Source organism: Pituophis catenifer, unplaced genomic scaffold (genome assembly GCF_029215685.1).
Source record: "Pituophis catenifer annectens isolate HBS135680 unplaced genomic scaffold, rPitCat1.0.hap2 SCAF_7, whole genome shotgun sequence".
In the NCBI taxonomy this organism is placed as follows: domain Eukaryota; kingdom Metazoa; phylum Chordata; class Lepidosauria; order Squamata; family Colubridae; genus Pituophis; species Pituophis catenifer.
This window is the reverse complement of record NW_027256887.1, coordinates 5,277,508-5,293,761: the sequence shown is the minus strand read 5'-3', so window position 1 is coordinate 5,293,761 and position 16,254 is coordinate 5,277,508. Positions and strand designations below refer to the sequence as shown.

Here is a 16,254-nt window from a genome sequence, read left to right as displayed (position 1 = left end):
CTACACAAGATCATTTAATGCCTCATTTCAGTCAAGGCATGGCATTCAGGTAGGTAGGTAGGTAGGTAGCAGGGGAGAAATGCTCCCGGTTCGGACCGGATCGCCCGATCCGGTAGGGATGGAGGCGGGTGGTTCGGAGAACCGGTAGCAAAAATCCCTCCCCCCCCATGCCCAGCTGAGCAGCGTGATCATCAGAGGCTTTTTTTTTTTACTTTTAAAAGCATTTTTTCTACAACCTCTTTGACCGAAAAAATGCTTTTAAAAGTAAAAAAAAAAAAAGCCTCTGACGATCGCACAGCTCAGCTGGGATCGTCAGAGCCTTTTAAAAGCATTTTTTCTACAACCTCTTCGGCCAAAGAGGTTGTAGAAAAAATGCTTTTAAAAATAAAAGTTAAAAAAAAAAAAAAGTTGGCCACACCCACTCAGTCACATTACCCCCCCACCAAGCCACACCCACAGAACCGTTAGTAACAAATTTTACATTTCACCACAGGTAGGTAGGTAGGTAGATAGATGATAGGTAGGTAGGTAGATGATAGATTGATTGAATATAAATAGATGGATAAACTAGGTAGGTTGGTATGTAGATAGATGAGGGAGAGATAGATAAATAGGTAAGCAGACAGACAGACAGGCATGGATATGTTATAGATATGTAGATCGATATAAATAGGTAGGTTGGTAGAGAGACAAGAGACAGATATAGGACAGATCAGAGATAGATAGGTAGATAGATAGATAGATAGATAGATAGATAGATAAATAGATGAATGGATAGATAGATAGATATGAATGGACAGATAGATATAGAGATAGATAGATAGATAGATAGATATAGAGATAGATGATAGAGAGATAGATAGATAGATAGATGATAGATTAGATAGATAGATAGATAGATAGATAGATAGATAGATAGATATGAGATAGATTAGATAGATGATTGAATATAAATTAATGGATATACTGTATGTAGGTAGGTTGGTAGATACATAAATGAGGGAGAGATAGATAAATAGGTAAGCAGGCAGGCAGGCAGACACATGGATATAGATTCATAGATGGATATAAATAGGTTGGTAGACAGACAGACAGACAGATATAGGGCAGATTAGGAAGGAAGGAAGGTAGATATGGATGGATGGATCATAGATTTATAGATGATACATAGATATACATATAGACAAGAGACGTATATACATGGATGGATGGATGGATAGAGAAAAACAGACAGACTACATACATAATGGATGGATGCAGTGGTGAAATCCAAATTACTTTACTACCGGTTCTGTGAGCGACCCCCCCCAGCCCGTTTTTGGCCTAGCAGGCCTCCCTGAAGCCTCCTGGGATTAAAAACAGGCCGGGGGGGGGGCCCTCTGCTTCCCCCCGCGCTCCCCCCACCCCCTGTGCATGCATATGTGCCCCCATGCGCATGCGCCAAGTCCCCACGCCAGAGTCCCGAAAATCAGCTGGCCAGCAGGAGGCATGCACACATGCGTGGTGGAGCTGAGCTGGGCGATGGCTTGTGTGCCAGCAGAGAGGTGGCACGCGTGCCATAGGTTTGCCATCACAAGGTTAGAGGAATAGTTGAGTAAAGTTGTTGTTTTTTCCAGCTATGGTTAGATGAACAGCTGAGTTGAAAAGTGGAGGACTTTCTGTATCACTAGGCAACATAATCTGTTGATCACTTAAAGCAGGAGGCTCCAACCTTAGCAACTTTGAGGCTTGTGGACTTCAACTCCCAGAATTCCCTGGCTGAGGAATTCTGGGAGTTGAAGTCCGCAGGTCTTAAAGTTGCCAAGGTTGGAGACTCCCTGACTTAAAAGGGAGGAATGGATATTATTAATTATCTTGAGTCCTTGTCTTTCCACCTGCTCTCACATGGTTCATTTGATCCTAATTTGTTTAATTGAAATTGCTTTTGTACGGGTAGTCCTGGACTTACAACAGTTCATTTAGCGACCCTTCGAAGTTAACAACGGCACTGAAAAAAGTGACATAACCGTTTCTCACACAACCATTGCAGCACATAAACAAAATGCGCATGCTTGGCGATGTCCTGAGTTCATGTGATTCCCCTTTTGCAACCTTCTGACAAGTCAATGGGGAAGCCAGATTCACTTAACAACCATGTTTACTAACTTAACTGCATTGATTTATTTAAAAAACGTGACAAGAAAAGTCGTAAAATGGGGCAAACTCACTTATCAAATCCTTACGATTTATATTGATATTGATATTGTTTCCTGATTGCTTATTTGTCCCCTATGACTATCATTAAGTGTTGTGCCTTATGATTCTTGATGAACGTATCTTGTCTTTTATGTACACTGAGACCGTATGCACCAAGATAAATTCCTTGTGTGTCCAATCACACTTGGCCAATAAAGAATTCTATTCTATTCTATTCTATTCTATTCTATTCTATTCTATTCTATTCTATTCTATTCTCAGTTCTATTCTATTCTATCAAATGTTTCACTTAGCAACATAAATTTTGGGCTCAATGGTGGTCGTATCTCCTGTACTTTTATATAACATGATTATTACATGCCATTAAATCACTTCTGACTCTTAGCTATCACATAGATTTTCTTTGTGAAAATCTGTCCTCAACCAACCCTGGCCATTCACCAAATTAACTTACAGATAACTATATCCTAGCTCACAGATTTGGTATAGTTATCTGTAAGTTAATTATGCTTTAGTAAAATTATGCCAGCTCAGCCTTTCTCCCTTTCGCTATTAATTATTGTTTTCGGAACTTTTTGTGCATTTTTTTTTCTCTAAATCTATTAATCGTTTCCCATAATAATTTTGCCACAAAAGGAACGTAATTTAATTACTTTGGTGCAAGATGCGTTTATTCAGATCTGAGTATCTTCTCAAGCTCCTTGCTATGATCAAGTGATAAAACACCCTGCAATCCAGCCTACAAGTTTTCAGATAAAATTATAATGTCGCATCTTACCTTCCAAGGAACGATACAATAATTGGAGCATCACAAAATAAACTGGCAATCAATTGATTAAATTTATATTTAGAATTGATGTTTAGGTTCCAGCTGCAATTCTGGGCTTTATTTCTAAGGACATGTGCATGAATAAACTTTTTGCTTTTCACAGAACAGTATACAGTGGCAATGAATTCATAAAAAAGCAATTTGCATTGTTTGATAAAATCAGTGTAGGTGTATCAGCATATTGCCAAGTAATGCATAAAATATCTTCCTGCTTGTAGGATAAAAGAAAAGAAAAAAAAAGAACCTTGGTAGTACAGTGGTCTAAAGCACCCTGTTATTAAGACCAGCTGCCTGCAATTACTGCAGGTTCGAATCTCGCCAGGCTCAAGGTTGACTCAGCCTTCCATCCTTTCTAAGGTAGGTAAATTGAGGACCCAGTTGTGGGGGCAATAAGCTGACTTTGTATAAATATACAAAAGGATGAAGGCTATTGCTTAACGCATTGTAAGCCGCCCTGAGTCTCCGGAGAAGGGCGGCATATAAATCAAATTAAAATAAATAAATAAATAAATAAATAAATAAATAAATAAATAAATAAATAAATTAATTCAAGCGATACTATTTTTCATTAAATAAATTCAAAAGAATGTCTTGCTGTCTTGCCATATTTATTCATGTGTATTAACTGATTAATAACCTAATTACTACCATATCTTCACTGGGTAGAAATTAACTCCTCAATTAATATTCTTATTATGTAGCACTATTATTGCACCCAGTGGAATTCCACGCTACATAAGAGTGCTTTGGATATAACTCCTCATTGGCGACAGGAAGGGCATCTGGCCAGTAATCACTCAGCTCCATTTAGTTGCCCAGGGATTATGGGGACATTAAAAGATGATGATAAGGGTGCTTTGGATCAAACATTTCTTCCTTCCATTTGGCTGAAAAATCAGATTATAATGTTTAAGTAGACATGTAATGTCTACAAAACATTTGGTCATGATTTTTAAAGTTCAGGGCACATGCAGTTTACATCCTGTGGTCTGTTGTGGCTCCGTTACCTGAGCCTGTGTCATCGTCAGGAGATGACTCCGAGAGTGAAGGGGAGGAGTTGGCAAAGCCTCCCTCTCCAGGACCCTCCTCTCTGGCAATGCCTTCGGTGTCCGCCGAAGGGCAAGAGATAGGGCTGGGGCCAAGCACGTCCACGCAGCCACAGATGGACAGTGATGAGGGTAATGAGTCTTGGCTGGATCCTCGGCAGTGTCGCAGAGATAAGCGCGCGCAACAGAAGAAAGGGCATGCCCGAGATTAGGCTAAGTCACTGGACCACACCCCACAGGATATAAAAGGGAGCGTGGTGGCCAGTCAAACCTTGTGACAAACAAAGCTGAAAGTTTCCACGCCATTCTGCATTGCCGGACTTTTGCTTTAAGACTTTGCTGGAAGTATCTCTGGACTTGATTTAATTCCGTAATTATTGAACTGCTTTCCTTTGATGTACCAGAAGTGGGGAGAAGTTATCTCTCCTCTTAGTAAATAATAAACTCTTGGCAGGCAGCCACTAGGTTGTTGCCAAGTTCCGTTATCATAAGGAAAAGGATTTTGCCGGCTGGTTTGGTCTTTAACTCCTGAATGTCTGTTGGGGGGTGTGCATGGGGTTGGGGACAGATCATGGTCACCTTAAATTTTTAAAAGCCGTGGTTGACATATACATCAGAAAGTAGGCATTAGCTACATCATTCTGCTGTGTTTTGTTCAAAATCAAGTTATTTCACCCAAAAGGAGAGAGAGACTATTCCATTGAAAGATAATCTCATTTTGAGAAACACCAAAAAGCCAAGAGCGCATTATTATATTGCTTTATAAAGTTTAATCAAAATGTAAAAGCCAGACCTTGTGGCACTAGGTGGCAATATTTCCTAAATCTAAGAATCGGGGAAATTGGTGAGGAGCAACACACAATAAGTTTCCCCAGTGAGTGCAGGCATACCACTGCTTTATTTCACAATCCTACAAATCTGAGGTTTGGGACAAATTCCCATCTGGGATTTCTATTCCTAACAATGACTCCCCCCAAAAAGGGCACGTGAAGGAACAGCAAATCCATAGGCATTCAGAATGGAGTTTTCTTTTCAAGTAAACGTGCTCAAAGAAAAAATATATCCAAAATATTATTTCTTTGATGTTATCGGTGGTGGGTTTCAAATTTTTATACTACCGGTTTTGTGGGCGCGGCTTGGTGGGCGTGGCAGGGGAAGGATACTGTAAAATCTCCATTCCCACCCCACTCCAGGGGAAGGTTACTGCAAAATCCCCATTTCTTCCCAATCAGCTGGGACTCGGGAGGCAGAGAATAGATGGGGGCGGGGCCAGTCAGAGGTGGTATTTACCGGTTCTCGGAACTACTCAAAATTTCCGCTACCGGTTCTCCAGAACTGGTCAGAACCTGCTGAAACCCACCTCTGGATGTTATGTCAGCAGTGACGTTTTCAGTGTTGATCCATGCTCAAATTTGTTAATGCACAAGGCTGTTGCAAATGCTCACCTGCTAGGTGTACAGAGTATATTCTTTTTGCACTGCCTATTATGTTTGCTTTATATTCTAAAATGCTATTCTCTCTCTCTCTCCCCCCCTTCCTCCCTCCCTCCCTCCCTCTCTCTCTCTCTCTCTCTCTCTCTCTCTGTATATGTATATCAGAGATGGGTTTCAGCAGGTTCTGACCAGTTCTGGAGAACTGGTAGCGGAAATTTTGATGAGGATCAAAATGGGGATTTTGCAGTAACCTTCCCCTGGAATGGGGTGGGAATGGAGATTTTGCAGTATCCTTCCCCTGCCACGCCCACCAAGCCACACCCACCAAGCCATGCCATGCCACGCCCACCAAGCCACACCCACAGAACTGGTAGTAAAAAAATTCGAAACCTACCACTGGGTAGCATTAGAGTAGAATAGAGTAGGATAAGGATAGAATAGCATAGAATTAGGAATGGGATAGAAATAGGAATGGGATAGAAATAGGAATAGAATAGAATAGAATAGAATAGAATAGAATAGAATAGAATAGAATAGAATAGAATAGAATAGAATAGAATAGAGTATAACAGAAAAAAATAGAATAGAGCATAATAAAATAAAGAATAGAAAAAAATAGAGTAGGGTACAGTATAATAGAATAGAAAAAAAATCTGATTTTTCTGAGTAGTTCACATTACATTTAACGCCTATCTCAGATTCATTCCCAAAATATAACCAGGGAGGATTCAAATGATCCTACGATTGTGTGAAGGTTTCAAAATTTACCACACTCCAAATTATTACTTTTATTTCATCCTGTTGATTTCGAATGTTTATTTGTTTATGAACAGATGCTTTTATACTGCTTCAGTCGGCCAGACGCTAAGCCTCCCACAGCGAAAACATAAGACACAATAAAACAATACTCGTACAAATTGTAATATTTTATGATTACGAACCATTAAATAATCATAAAACCATAGCCTCATACATCATCCATCGGTAATTCTAAAAAGCTCTTTTAGCTGAGGCATATATTATCCCAGCCTGTAAGGATATTCTATTTCCTTTGGCATTTCTGTCTTGCAATTGTCAATAGAACAGAATGGAACAGAACAGAACAGAATAACTGAGTTGGAAGGGACCTTGTAGGTCTTCTAGTCCAACCCCCTGCTTAAGCAGGAAACCCTATACCAGTAATGGCTAACCTTTTCCGGACCGAGTGCCCAAAGCGCAAGGGCATGCATGCCAATGCACGCACACATGCTAGAACTCCCAAAATGCAAGAAGTGCGTGGCCCCTGTGCATGCGTGCATGGTCCTTGCATGCGCCCTGATCCCCATGCACGTGCACATGTGGCCTCCCCACATGCACCCTGCCCCCCGCGGCAAATACCCAAAGACCAAGTGGCCGGAGGGAGGCGCGTGCACATACGCAGCAAGCTGAACGGGGGCGATGCCTCATGTGCCATTAGAGAAGGCACTGCGTGCCACCTCTGGCATGCGTGCCATAGGTTCACCATCACGGCCCTATACCTGTCAGCGTTCCAAATTATGATCTCCTCCAGCGCTGACATGAATGAGAGAGGGAGAAGCTTTGCTTTAATGCTGAGATGAACTTTTACCTAGTTTCCTGCTCTTTAGTAGATAGCGTTACCTGGGTGATAGAGGGAGGGGGGGAATTCCTGTGAAAAGAAAGTGCTTGGGACGAAGAGATGGATCTGCACGATGGCCAATGAGACATTGGGGTTGAGGAACGGAAAGGGAGGGGTTTGGAAGGAGGTGCCAGTTTTGGCTGCACAAAGAGTTCAGGGATGTCGTTCTTTCTATTCTTAAATAAAAAAAAAAGATTCATTAGAGACCTTGCATTTGAGAATGAAGTTTATTTAAGATAGCAGCGAAACCTGACAATGCCATTTCAAACAAATAATTGTCCAATCTCTTCTTTAGAACTTCCAGTGTTGAAGTATTCACAACTTTCTGGAGGCAAGTAGTTCCACTGGTTAATTGTTCTTACTGTCAGGAAATTTCTCCTTAGTTCCAGGTTGCTTCTGTCCGTAATTAGTTTCCATCCATTGCTTCTTGTCCTGCCTTCATTTGCTTTGGAGAATAGGTTGATCCCCCCACTTCTTTGTGGTGACCCCTGAGATATTGGAACACTGCTATCATGTCCCCACAGTCAGGGGTGGGTTCTACTTATCTTTACTACCGGTTCGCAACGGGGCCACGCGCGCGCACTTGCTTCGCTCGTGCGTGCGCTCTTCTGCGCAAGCGCAGATGCGTTCGGATGATGTCGGGGTCAGTGGGCGGAGCCTCCCATCGGTTTTACTACCGGTTCTATAGAACCGGTGCAAACCGGGGGCAACCCACCACTGCCCCCAGTCCTTCTTTTAATTAAACTAGACATACCCAATTCCTGCAACCGTTCTTTATATGTTTTAGTCCCCTAATCATCTTTGTTGCTCTTCTCTGCACTCTTTCTGGAGTCCCCAATCTTTTTTACTATTTTGCTACGTATTATTATTATTATTTTTTTCTTAATTTTATTTTTAAAATAGTACAATACAAAAGAAACAAATGTATAATAATTTTTCTATCACGGTGTAACATCGCCAAAATATCCATATATATATACACCAATAATCAGAGAGTAAAAATAGAAAATATTTACAGATTCTTGTATACAAATTTACATTTCCAATACTTATTAATTACCATAAATATACCATCATCTATAATTATAATCCAACATTATCCTTTGTCTCTCTCCCATCGTTTCTGGGTCCAGTCATACCACATATTCCAACTACCATAAAAGTCTGAGTCTCTTTTACCCTTGATCAGTTTCGTAAGTCTATCGGACTCTGCACGTTCCATGATTTTATAAATTATTTTTGAGTCCGTTGGTAAGTCCTCATTCTTCCATTCTTGTGTGAATGCCAGTCTCCCTGCAGTAATTATGTGCAGCATCAAATACCATTTAGTCAATCCAATATTTGCGGGTCTAACCCCCAACAAAAAGGTTTCCTGTTTCGGTTCCTCTCTACAGTGTCGTCGTATTTTCATCCAATATTTAGCTGCCAGTGGGCATGTCCACCATTGGTGGAAGTAAGTTCCATTGCTATGCCCACATTTCCAGCACTGTGAAGATGTCCCGGGGAACATTTTAGCTAATCTTGCTGGAGGTAGGTGCCATCAATAAACCATCTTATAAATATTTTGCTATGTATTATTTAAGACCGCACAGAGAAGTTAACTAAGATAATCACATCTAGCCTGATGTGTGTTTGTTTGTTTGTTTGTTTGTGAATTCATCCTTTGCTATCCCTTCTCTATGAGTTTCCTGAATTTCATATCAGATTACTATCACTAAACTACTCATGGAAAAGTACACAGGCTTGTGTTTTAGAAACTCCCTGGTTACTGGCGAAAGCTTTGTTGGATTGTCGTTCGCACTGCCTGATAAGGAGCACACCTATCAATGGAACCGCAACAATCTCGAAGCAACAATCAATGGAATCGCAATAATCTCGAGACAACAATCTCAAAATCTCTTTATCATGGATGGCTGCCTTTTCAGAAAGACTCCGGATGGCGTCTACCTTTGCTTCATTGTTTTACTAGTAAAAATATCTGGTAAGAGACTACTTTTATTCATCTTAAATACGGAGGTTTGTTTTACTTAATGATCTCTTAGAATAGTTTTAATTTTTGAGTAACTGCTACACCGAGTTACTCCGATATAGTCCCCTTGTAAGGGTTTTTTTTTTTTTAAAGCTAAGATATTTCAACAATTTATCAACTGGCACAAGTAACTCTTTTGCCAGTGCACAGATTACAATCAAAACGATAATTTAGAATTTAGATGCAAGGAATTACAGGGTCATTAAAAAGAAAAAAAATTCTTATATTCTTGTTTGAGAAACTACTCAAACAAGAATATAAGAATTTTTTTTTCCTTTTTAACGACCCTGTAATTCCTTGCATCGGGATGGAGACATAAGACATAAATAAGGCCATTTTCAATCAATGCAGGTAAGATCCCTTATAATTCGCCCATATTCTTAATTTTCAAAATGAAGGCGCATACTCGAAGTAGGCAGTAGGAAACCCTACACCACTTCATACAAATGGTTACCCAACATCTTCTTAAAAATTTCCAGTGTTGGAGCATTCACAACTTCTGGGGGCAAGTTGTTCCACCGATTAATTAGTTTAATTTAATTTAAGGGATTCTGGATATATATTCAATACATTCTTATGCTTAAGAACACAGGATGTTGTATGAACTGATCTTTAGTCTTTTATTCTTAGTTTAAATCCCAGCAACCAATATGTTTTATTAAGCCCAACATAATTCTTCACCAAGGATCCTTTATGCCCAATTAAACCTAGTTTTAAACTTTTGTTTGTTTGCTGCTTGGAATTTGTCAGGTGCAGCTACAGAAAAGGGCAGGTTGTATTTTTCTCAATAGATATGTCCTTGCTTTTTATCCTGAGACTTCAGCTTTATAGACACTCCAATTCCAATAAAGACTTCATACGGGCACAATGAAACAGGGAAAATCAATATAATGCAGTAAAAATCATCTCATCCGTCTCGTGCTTTTTTTTTTTTTTTAAGCAAGCCAACAAAAGCATTTCCCTTTCAGAAAACTTTTATAGCTAATTGACTGATATCTCGTATTAATTGGCTTTGTGCTTAGACTCATCTAATTTTATTTTATGGCTATTGGCTATGGAACTTAAGTATTTATTGCGATTATAATCGTGTTTAGTGATTCACTGTAAATTGCTTGAAGAGTTTATTTGGTCAGCTGCCAGCCTGTGCAGCATATAAAATTAAAAGGAAAAAAAAACAGCCTTCCTATTGGATGAAAAGCAAATGGGCGGGGCCACCCCTTGCAGAATTCCCAACAGGAATTCTGAGATCTGTAGTTCCAATTTTTCAGACACTGTCATCCCAGCTGGATGAATCCTAGTCAATTAGGTTTACCACTCTAGGAGTCATAGGAAACCCATGATTTGTTCTGCAGTACAGCTAATAAATTACATCCGAATATAGATCAATAATATCATTTACTCCCTAGTTTGAATATTTGTGTTGTAGGGTCATAAAAACGGTTTGTTACTAAGTGACCTTAGATTCAGCTTTACTTTACATCCTATCGTGGGTTTATTTAAATTATTAAATGGATGGATGGATGGATGGATGGATGGATGGACGGACGGACAGACAGACAGACAGACAGTGGGGTGTCTATCTATGGAGTGGGGAGGGAATGGAGATTTTACAGTATCCTTCCCCTGGAGTGGGGTGGGAATGGAGATTTTACAGTATCCTTCCCCTGCCATGCCCACCAAGTCACACCCACCAAACCACGCCCACAGAACCAATAGTAAAAATTTTTGAATCCCACCACTGGGATCATGTCACCCCAGGACACTGCAGCCATCATAAATATGAATCGGTTGCCAAACGTCTGAATCATGGGAATGCTGCAGTGCTCGCATGAAAGGTGTGAAAAACAGGTCACTATTTTCAGTGCCGCTGCCACTTCAAACGGTCACTAAATGAACCGTTGTAAGTTGAGGACTACCTGTACCTCAATAGATGCCCTCGCACACAGAATAGAAGAGGAAGAAACAGCCGGAGCATTTATAGGTGGTTAAAACAAAAAATCAAAATACTGGCTTCAACTGTGCAATCAAAGCCACGCCCCTTTTGGCGCATAAGGCGGGGCCAGGTCTTCGGTTACCCGATGGCAGCCACCATCTTGATTTTTTTTGACCTACCACCCAGGGGTGGGTTCTACTTACCTTTACTACCGGTTCGCAACGGGGCCGCACGTGCGCGCTTGCTTGCTTCACTCGTGCGCGCGCTCTTCTGCGCATGCGCAGAAGCGTTCTGATGACATCGGGGTCAGTGGGCGGAGCCTCCCACCGGTTTTACTAGCGGTTCTATAGAACCAGTGCGAATCGGGGGGCAACCCACCACTGCTACCACACACACCCAAGACACCTCTGTAAACATCATTGTTTCTTCTTAACGGGGAGGTTTACATGTTGAGTGATTTGCACCTTGAAATGATGCTTCCCCCAAAAAACGCCTGTTTTTATTGTCCATAATCTACAGGGGTAGAAAATCTCAACTTTACTGGTCTACCTGCAACGGGCAATATTAGAGAAAATTCACCTTCTGGTACCGTGGTGCATACATTCCGGGTCAACCTAACGCCATACCTGTTGCCAACCATTACAATACCATTTGAGTATCCATTAATCATCAATTCAAATCCACTCACGAAAGCCTTCCGGATCAACCCCGTATCTCCACTCGAGTACCAGGTACGTCTTTCTTTAGCAGCAGAAGCCGTGGCTAACTGGATCTGGTTTAATGTCAAGGTTCCGACGGAAGAACCCAACAGTGGTGGGTTTCAAAACTTTTTACTACCGGTTCTGTGGGTGTGGCTTGGTGGGCGTGGCTTGGTGGGCGTGACAGGGGAAGGATACTGCAAAATTGCCATTCCCTCCCTAGCCCACTAACCTGTTCTGGGAAGGAATCAAGCTCCCCCCTCTACATTTCCCCAAATAAAATATTACTCATAAGAAAAGGCTCCCAGAAAAGCAAGGAAAAATCAAGCTGCTAACAAAGGAACCTGCCTGAGGCTCATTCCTGCCAACTGCATAAAGGAAACTTTGTAAAAAGGAAACAGCTACTGGTGCTTAGAGATAATAGAAAGTGGAAGGCGGAAGTTCGGTTCCATTTACAAGCAGGCAGAAAACTCATTCAAGACAGGATATTTCACAATGGAAATTGCCCAAACCTTTTTAGAAACACAAAGCCCATGTTGCACAAACCCCAAAACTTCAAAAACATAGAACCATATAAGAATCCCTCCTCTTATCCAGTTTGTTGTTCAGCTGACCCAGAAACGAACTGTTGAATGTCACTTCGCTTCTGCAAGTAAAAACCTCCTTCCAGCATCTGCTTCTTCGCTTGTCAATTTAAAGCGACGGCGTCTTGGTTTTTTTTTTTTCTTCTTCTTCTTTGCCAAGTGATGTCCCGGCTGAAAAGTGAGCCCTGATTTTTTCCTTCTATTTGATCAGCTGGGAGACTGGGAGGCAGTGAATAGATTGGGGGTGGGGCCAGGAAGAGGTGGTATTTACCGGTTCTCCGAACTACTCAAAATTTCCATTACCGGTTCGCAAGAATTGGTCAGAACCGGCTGAAACCCACCTCTGAAACCCAACCAAAGCAAGCAGGACTCAGATGATCCAATCTCTTAATGCAGGGGTGTCAAACTCCCACCCCACGGGCCAGATGTGTCACATGCTGGCCATGCCTATCCCCGGTTTAGCGAAGAGGTAAAAAGTCACGATGTGTCACATGACGACAACGTGACACCGCGGCTTTGACACCACTGTCTTAATGCAAAGCTTTATTGAGTACATCATTTCGGCCCAGCTATTTTCCTTGCAAACCCACATGGTTAAAGTATAAGATTTCTCTCCCCCCACTAGACCAGGTCACATTGTCCAATTGAGTCTTGTGATATTGATATGAGAAAGTCTTTTGACTCTGGCAAACACCTGTGGAAGTGTCCTTGGTTCTCACGGCTGTCCTCTTGCTACATTCCATTTCCCCCTGGTGCGTTGGCAAGCTGGGAAGCAAAAATGGTTGCAACAGCAAAAAAATATTGGATTGATACTTTCTGCATTCTTTGACGGATCAGCTGGAAAGTATGCACTGATTGGCTCCTGGCATTTCCAGCATGTCCTCCGCATGTCAGGATGATCATAAATTGACTTCCAAATACTTCATAGGCCTTCGGAAGCAGGGACAATGCTACTACGGAAGCGCCCTAATTTAAACCTACTGATTTTAATGCCATGTAAACCTGATCCCCCATCTCCGTGTAGGCGAACCTATGGAACGCGTGCCAGAAGCGGCACGCAGAACCATCCCGCAAGGGATGCGCGGCTTCTCTGGCTCCTCTTCCGTATTCCTGTGCACACATGTGTGCCGGTCAGCTGGCCTTCACGCGCGTGAGAGTGCCGAAACCCAAAAGAGCAGCATTCCGTTGTGCACGCGTACTCCGGCACCCAAACTTCCGTGTTTACATCTCGCACATGCGCGATGGCCAGTTGTTCGTCAGACGCACGTCTGTACCGGAAACCAGAAGTTCAGGTACCGGCACGCACATGCATGACTAAACGCTGCTCTTCTGGGTTTTCACACTCCTGAGTACGCGAAGGCCAGCGAAGCCACGCGATCCAGGCGGGATGGTTTTGCGTGCCATTTTTGGCACGCCGGGCAGCACGCGGTGACGTAAAAGGTTAGCCATCACTGCCCCATCTGATATTTGCTCCTAATTTATCTTGGTTTTATCGTTTCAGGTGGTTACTACAGGAGACCCCCTTCTAGATTATGAAACGATGCCCCACACATTCGATCTGCAGATCCTTGTTGCCGATTCCGCGGGCGCCATGGAACTACAGATTCTGACCGTCCAAGTGAGGGACGTAAATGAACCACCGGTGTTTCAAGGCAACTTGGCAAATCAAAGTAAGACCCTGGCTTGGTTTAAAACCAGGTTTTGCCATCCTCGACTTTCAACCGTTTGCTTTTGTCGACCGTTCCAAATTGAAATAAACTGACAGAAAAAAATTAACTTATGACTGCCTCGTAAATTTAAACTGACAGTTGCGGTATCCCCATAGTCACGCGTTCAAAATTCAGATGCTTTTAGCAACCGATTCATATTTATGACGGTTCCACTGCCCTGGGGTCATGGGATCACCGTTTGAGACCTTCTGATGAAGCCAGATTCACTTAACAACCATATGATTAATTTAACACTGTAGTGATTCACTTAACAACTAGGGCGAGAAAATTCATAAAATGGGGCAAAACTCACTTAACAAATGTCTTGCTCAGCAACAGTAATATTGAGCGCCATAGTGATCGTAATTCAAGGACTACCTATACTATTGATTTCCATTCTTTAAAAACCAATTATATAGAGAGAAGCACTGCTTTCAAAATTTACTAAAACGGTGTGTAAAAATGGGATGAAAGTGACATATATCTACCGTATTAAAGAACAGAGAAACCCAGAGTTGGGGCTTACAAAACCCACATAATGGACAGGAAGAGGAAGAGGAAGAGGAAGGGGGAAAACTCCTTCCAGAACGAAGAACTGAATCCCAAGTTCTCACTTCAGCTTTATAGAATAGTTTTAATCAGTGGTGAAATGTAGCATTTGTTACTACCGGTTCTGTGGGCATGGCTTGGGGGGGGGGGGGGTAATATGACTGAATGGGTATGGCCAACATTTTTTTTTTAACTTTTAAAAGCATTTTTTTCTACAACCTCTTCGACCGAAAAAAATGCTTTTAAAAGGCTCTGACGATCCCAGCTGAGCTGCGCGATCATCAGAGGCTTTTTTTTTTTTACTTTTAAAAGCATTTTTTTCGGCCGAAGAGGTTGTAGAATGATGATTGCGCGGCTCAGCTGGGCATGGAATTTTGCTTTTTTTAAAAAAAAAGCTTTTAAAGCCTCCGACAATCCCAGCTGACTTGCCTGATCGGCAGAGGCTTTTTTTTCCTTTTAAAAACATTTTTTTCTACAACCTTTTCGGCCGAAGAGGTTGTAGAAAAAATGCTTTTAAAAGCCTCTGAGGATTAAAAATAAAAAAAAAGCCTCTCATGATTGCGCGGCTTAGCTGGGCAATGGGGAGGGCAGGGATTTTTGCTACCAGTTCTCCGAACTACCCGCCTCCATCTCTACCGGATCGGGTGATCCGGTCTGAACTGGGAGCATTTCACCCTTGGTTTTAATCCCTTTAAATTAACGTATATTACTTTTATCTATATAGCCGTCATAATCTACATCTTGGAAAATACACCACCAGGAAATATTTATCAAATTCATGCAGGAGATCCTGAAACGATTCGCCCTAAAAATGTTACAGTGAGTAAAATTCAACTAATGTTAACATCCATGACAATCATTCTCTGCTGGATCCAGTCCTCAGAAATAGTCCTTTAAACAAAAGCCCAATGTACACAGTTTGTTATATCACCCTTGTGACAGCCAAGCCTTCGAAACCAATTTGTCAAAGCCATGCGAAATCAAAGAGCCAGGACAATGGAATGTTTACCCTTCAGCTTTATTAATTTATTTGATTTTTATCTTAAGTTGTCGGGCCTGCCACGACTTGAACCTCTCTAAATGGAAATGGTCCTTGTCTCTGTTTGTTGAGAAAGGTATAGTTTATTAGAGACCAAGTGTATCGCAGTAGTGCAAAGCCAGAACTGAGAATCGCGCGCCAAAATTCCTAAGTTCTGACTTTTCCCTCCTTTAACAGTCTCTCTTTGCCCATCTCAGGGTAACCAATCAGGTTCAGGCAAGATGTTTTTCATAACAGTCAGTCCAAGCGCAGTTTGGCATGCAGCCCCTTCCTTCTTCCCGTTGGCTGACCTTGAAGCAGCCTCTCGAGAAGGCACCGCACTTACTTTTGTTTCCCCAAGCATTCCTCTCTCCCTTCCCCCTCCCCACAGGTCATGGCAGTCTGTCATTACACAGCAGCTAAGCACAAGCAAGCATAAAATGGCAGCTGATATTTTTGGTCAACTCAGGAGAGCGAACATACCTAATAATCTTACCTCCTGTTTTCTCCACAATAATCCTGAGAGGTGGGTTAGGGAGGGAGAGAGAGAGAGAGTGTGTTACTGGCCCAAAGTCATCAACCTGGCTTTCATAC

The 16,254-nt window shown here is 41.9% G+C and overlaps 1 protein-coding gene across 1 annotated transcript in view; it reads left to right on the top strand.

Moving 5' to 3' along the window:
* Positions 1-8,865: 8,865 nt before the first annotated feature.
* CDHR3 (cadherin related family member 3) overlaps positions 8,866-16,254 on the top strand; it is a 34,190-nt gene continuing 26,801 nt past the window's right edge. Inside the window, exons 1-4 of the mRNA XM_070947464.1 lie at positions 8,866-9,121; positions 11,622-11,833; positions 13,886-14,054; positions 15,367-15,461. Coding sequence (XP_070803565.1) covers positions 8,866-9,121; positions 11,622-11,833; positions 13,886-14,054; positions 15,367-15,461 — 732 coding nt within the window. The remainder of the gene's footprint in view (positions 9,122-11,621; positions 11,834-13,885; positions 14,055-15,366; positions 15,462-16,254) is intronic.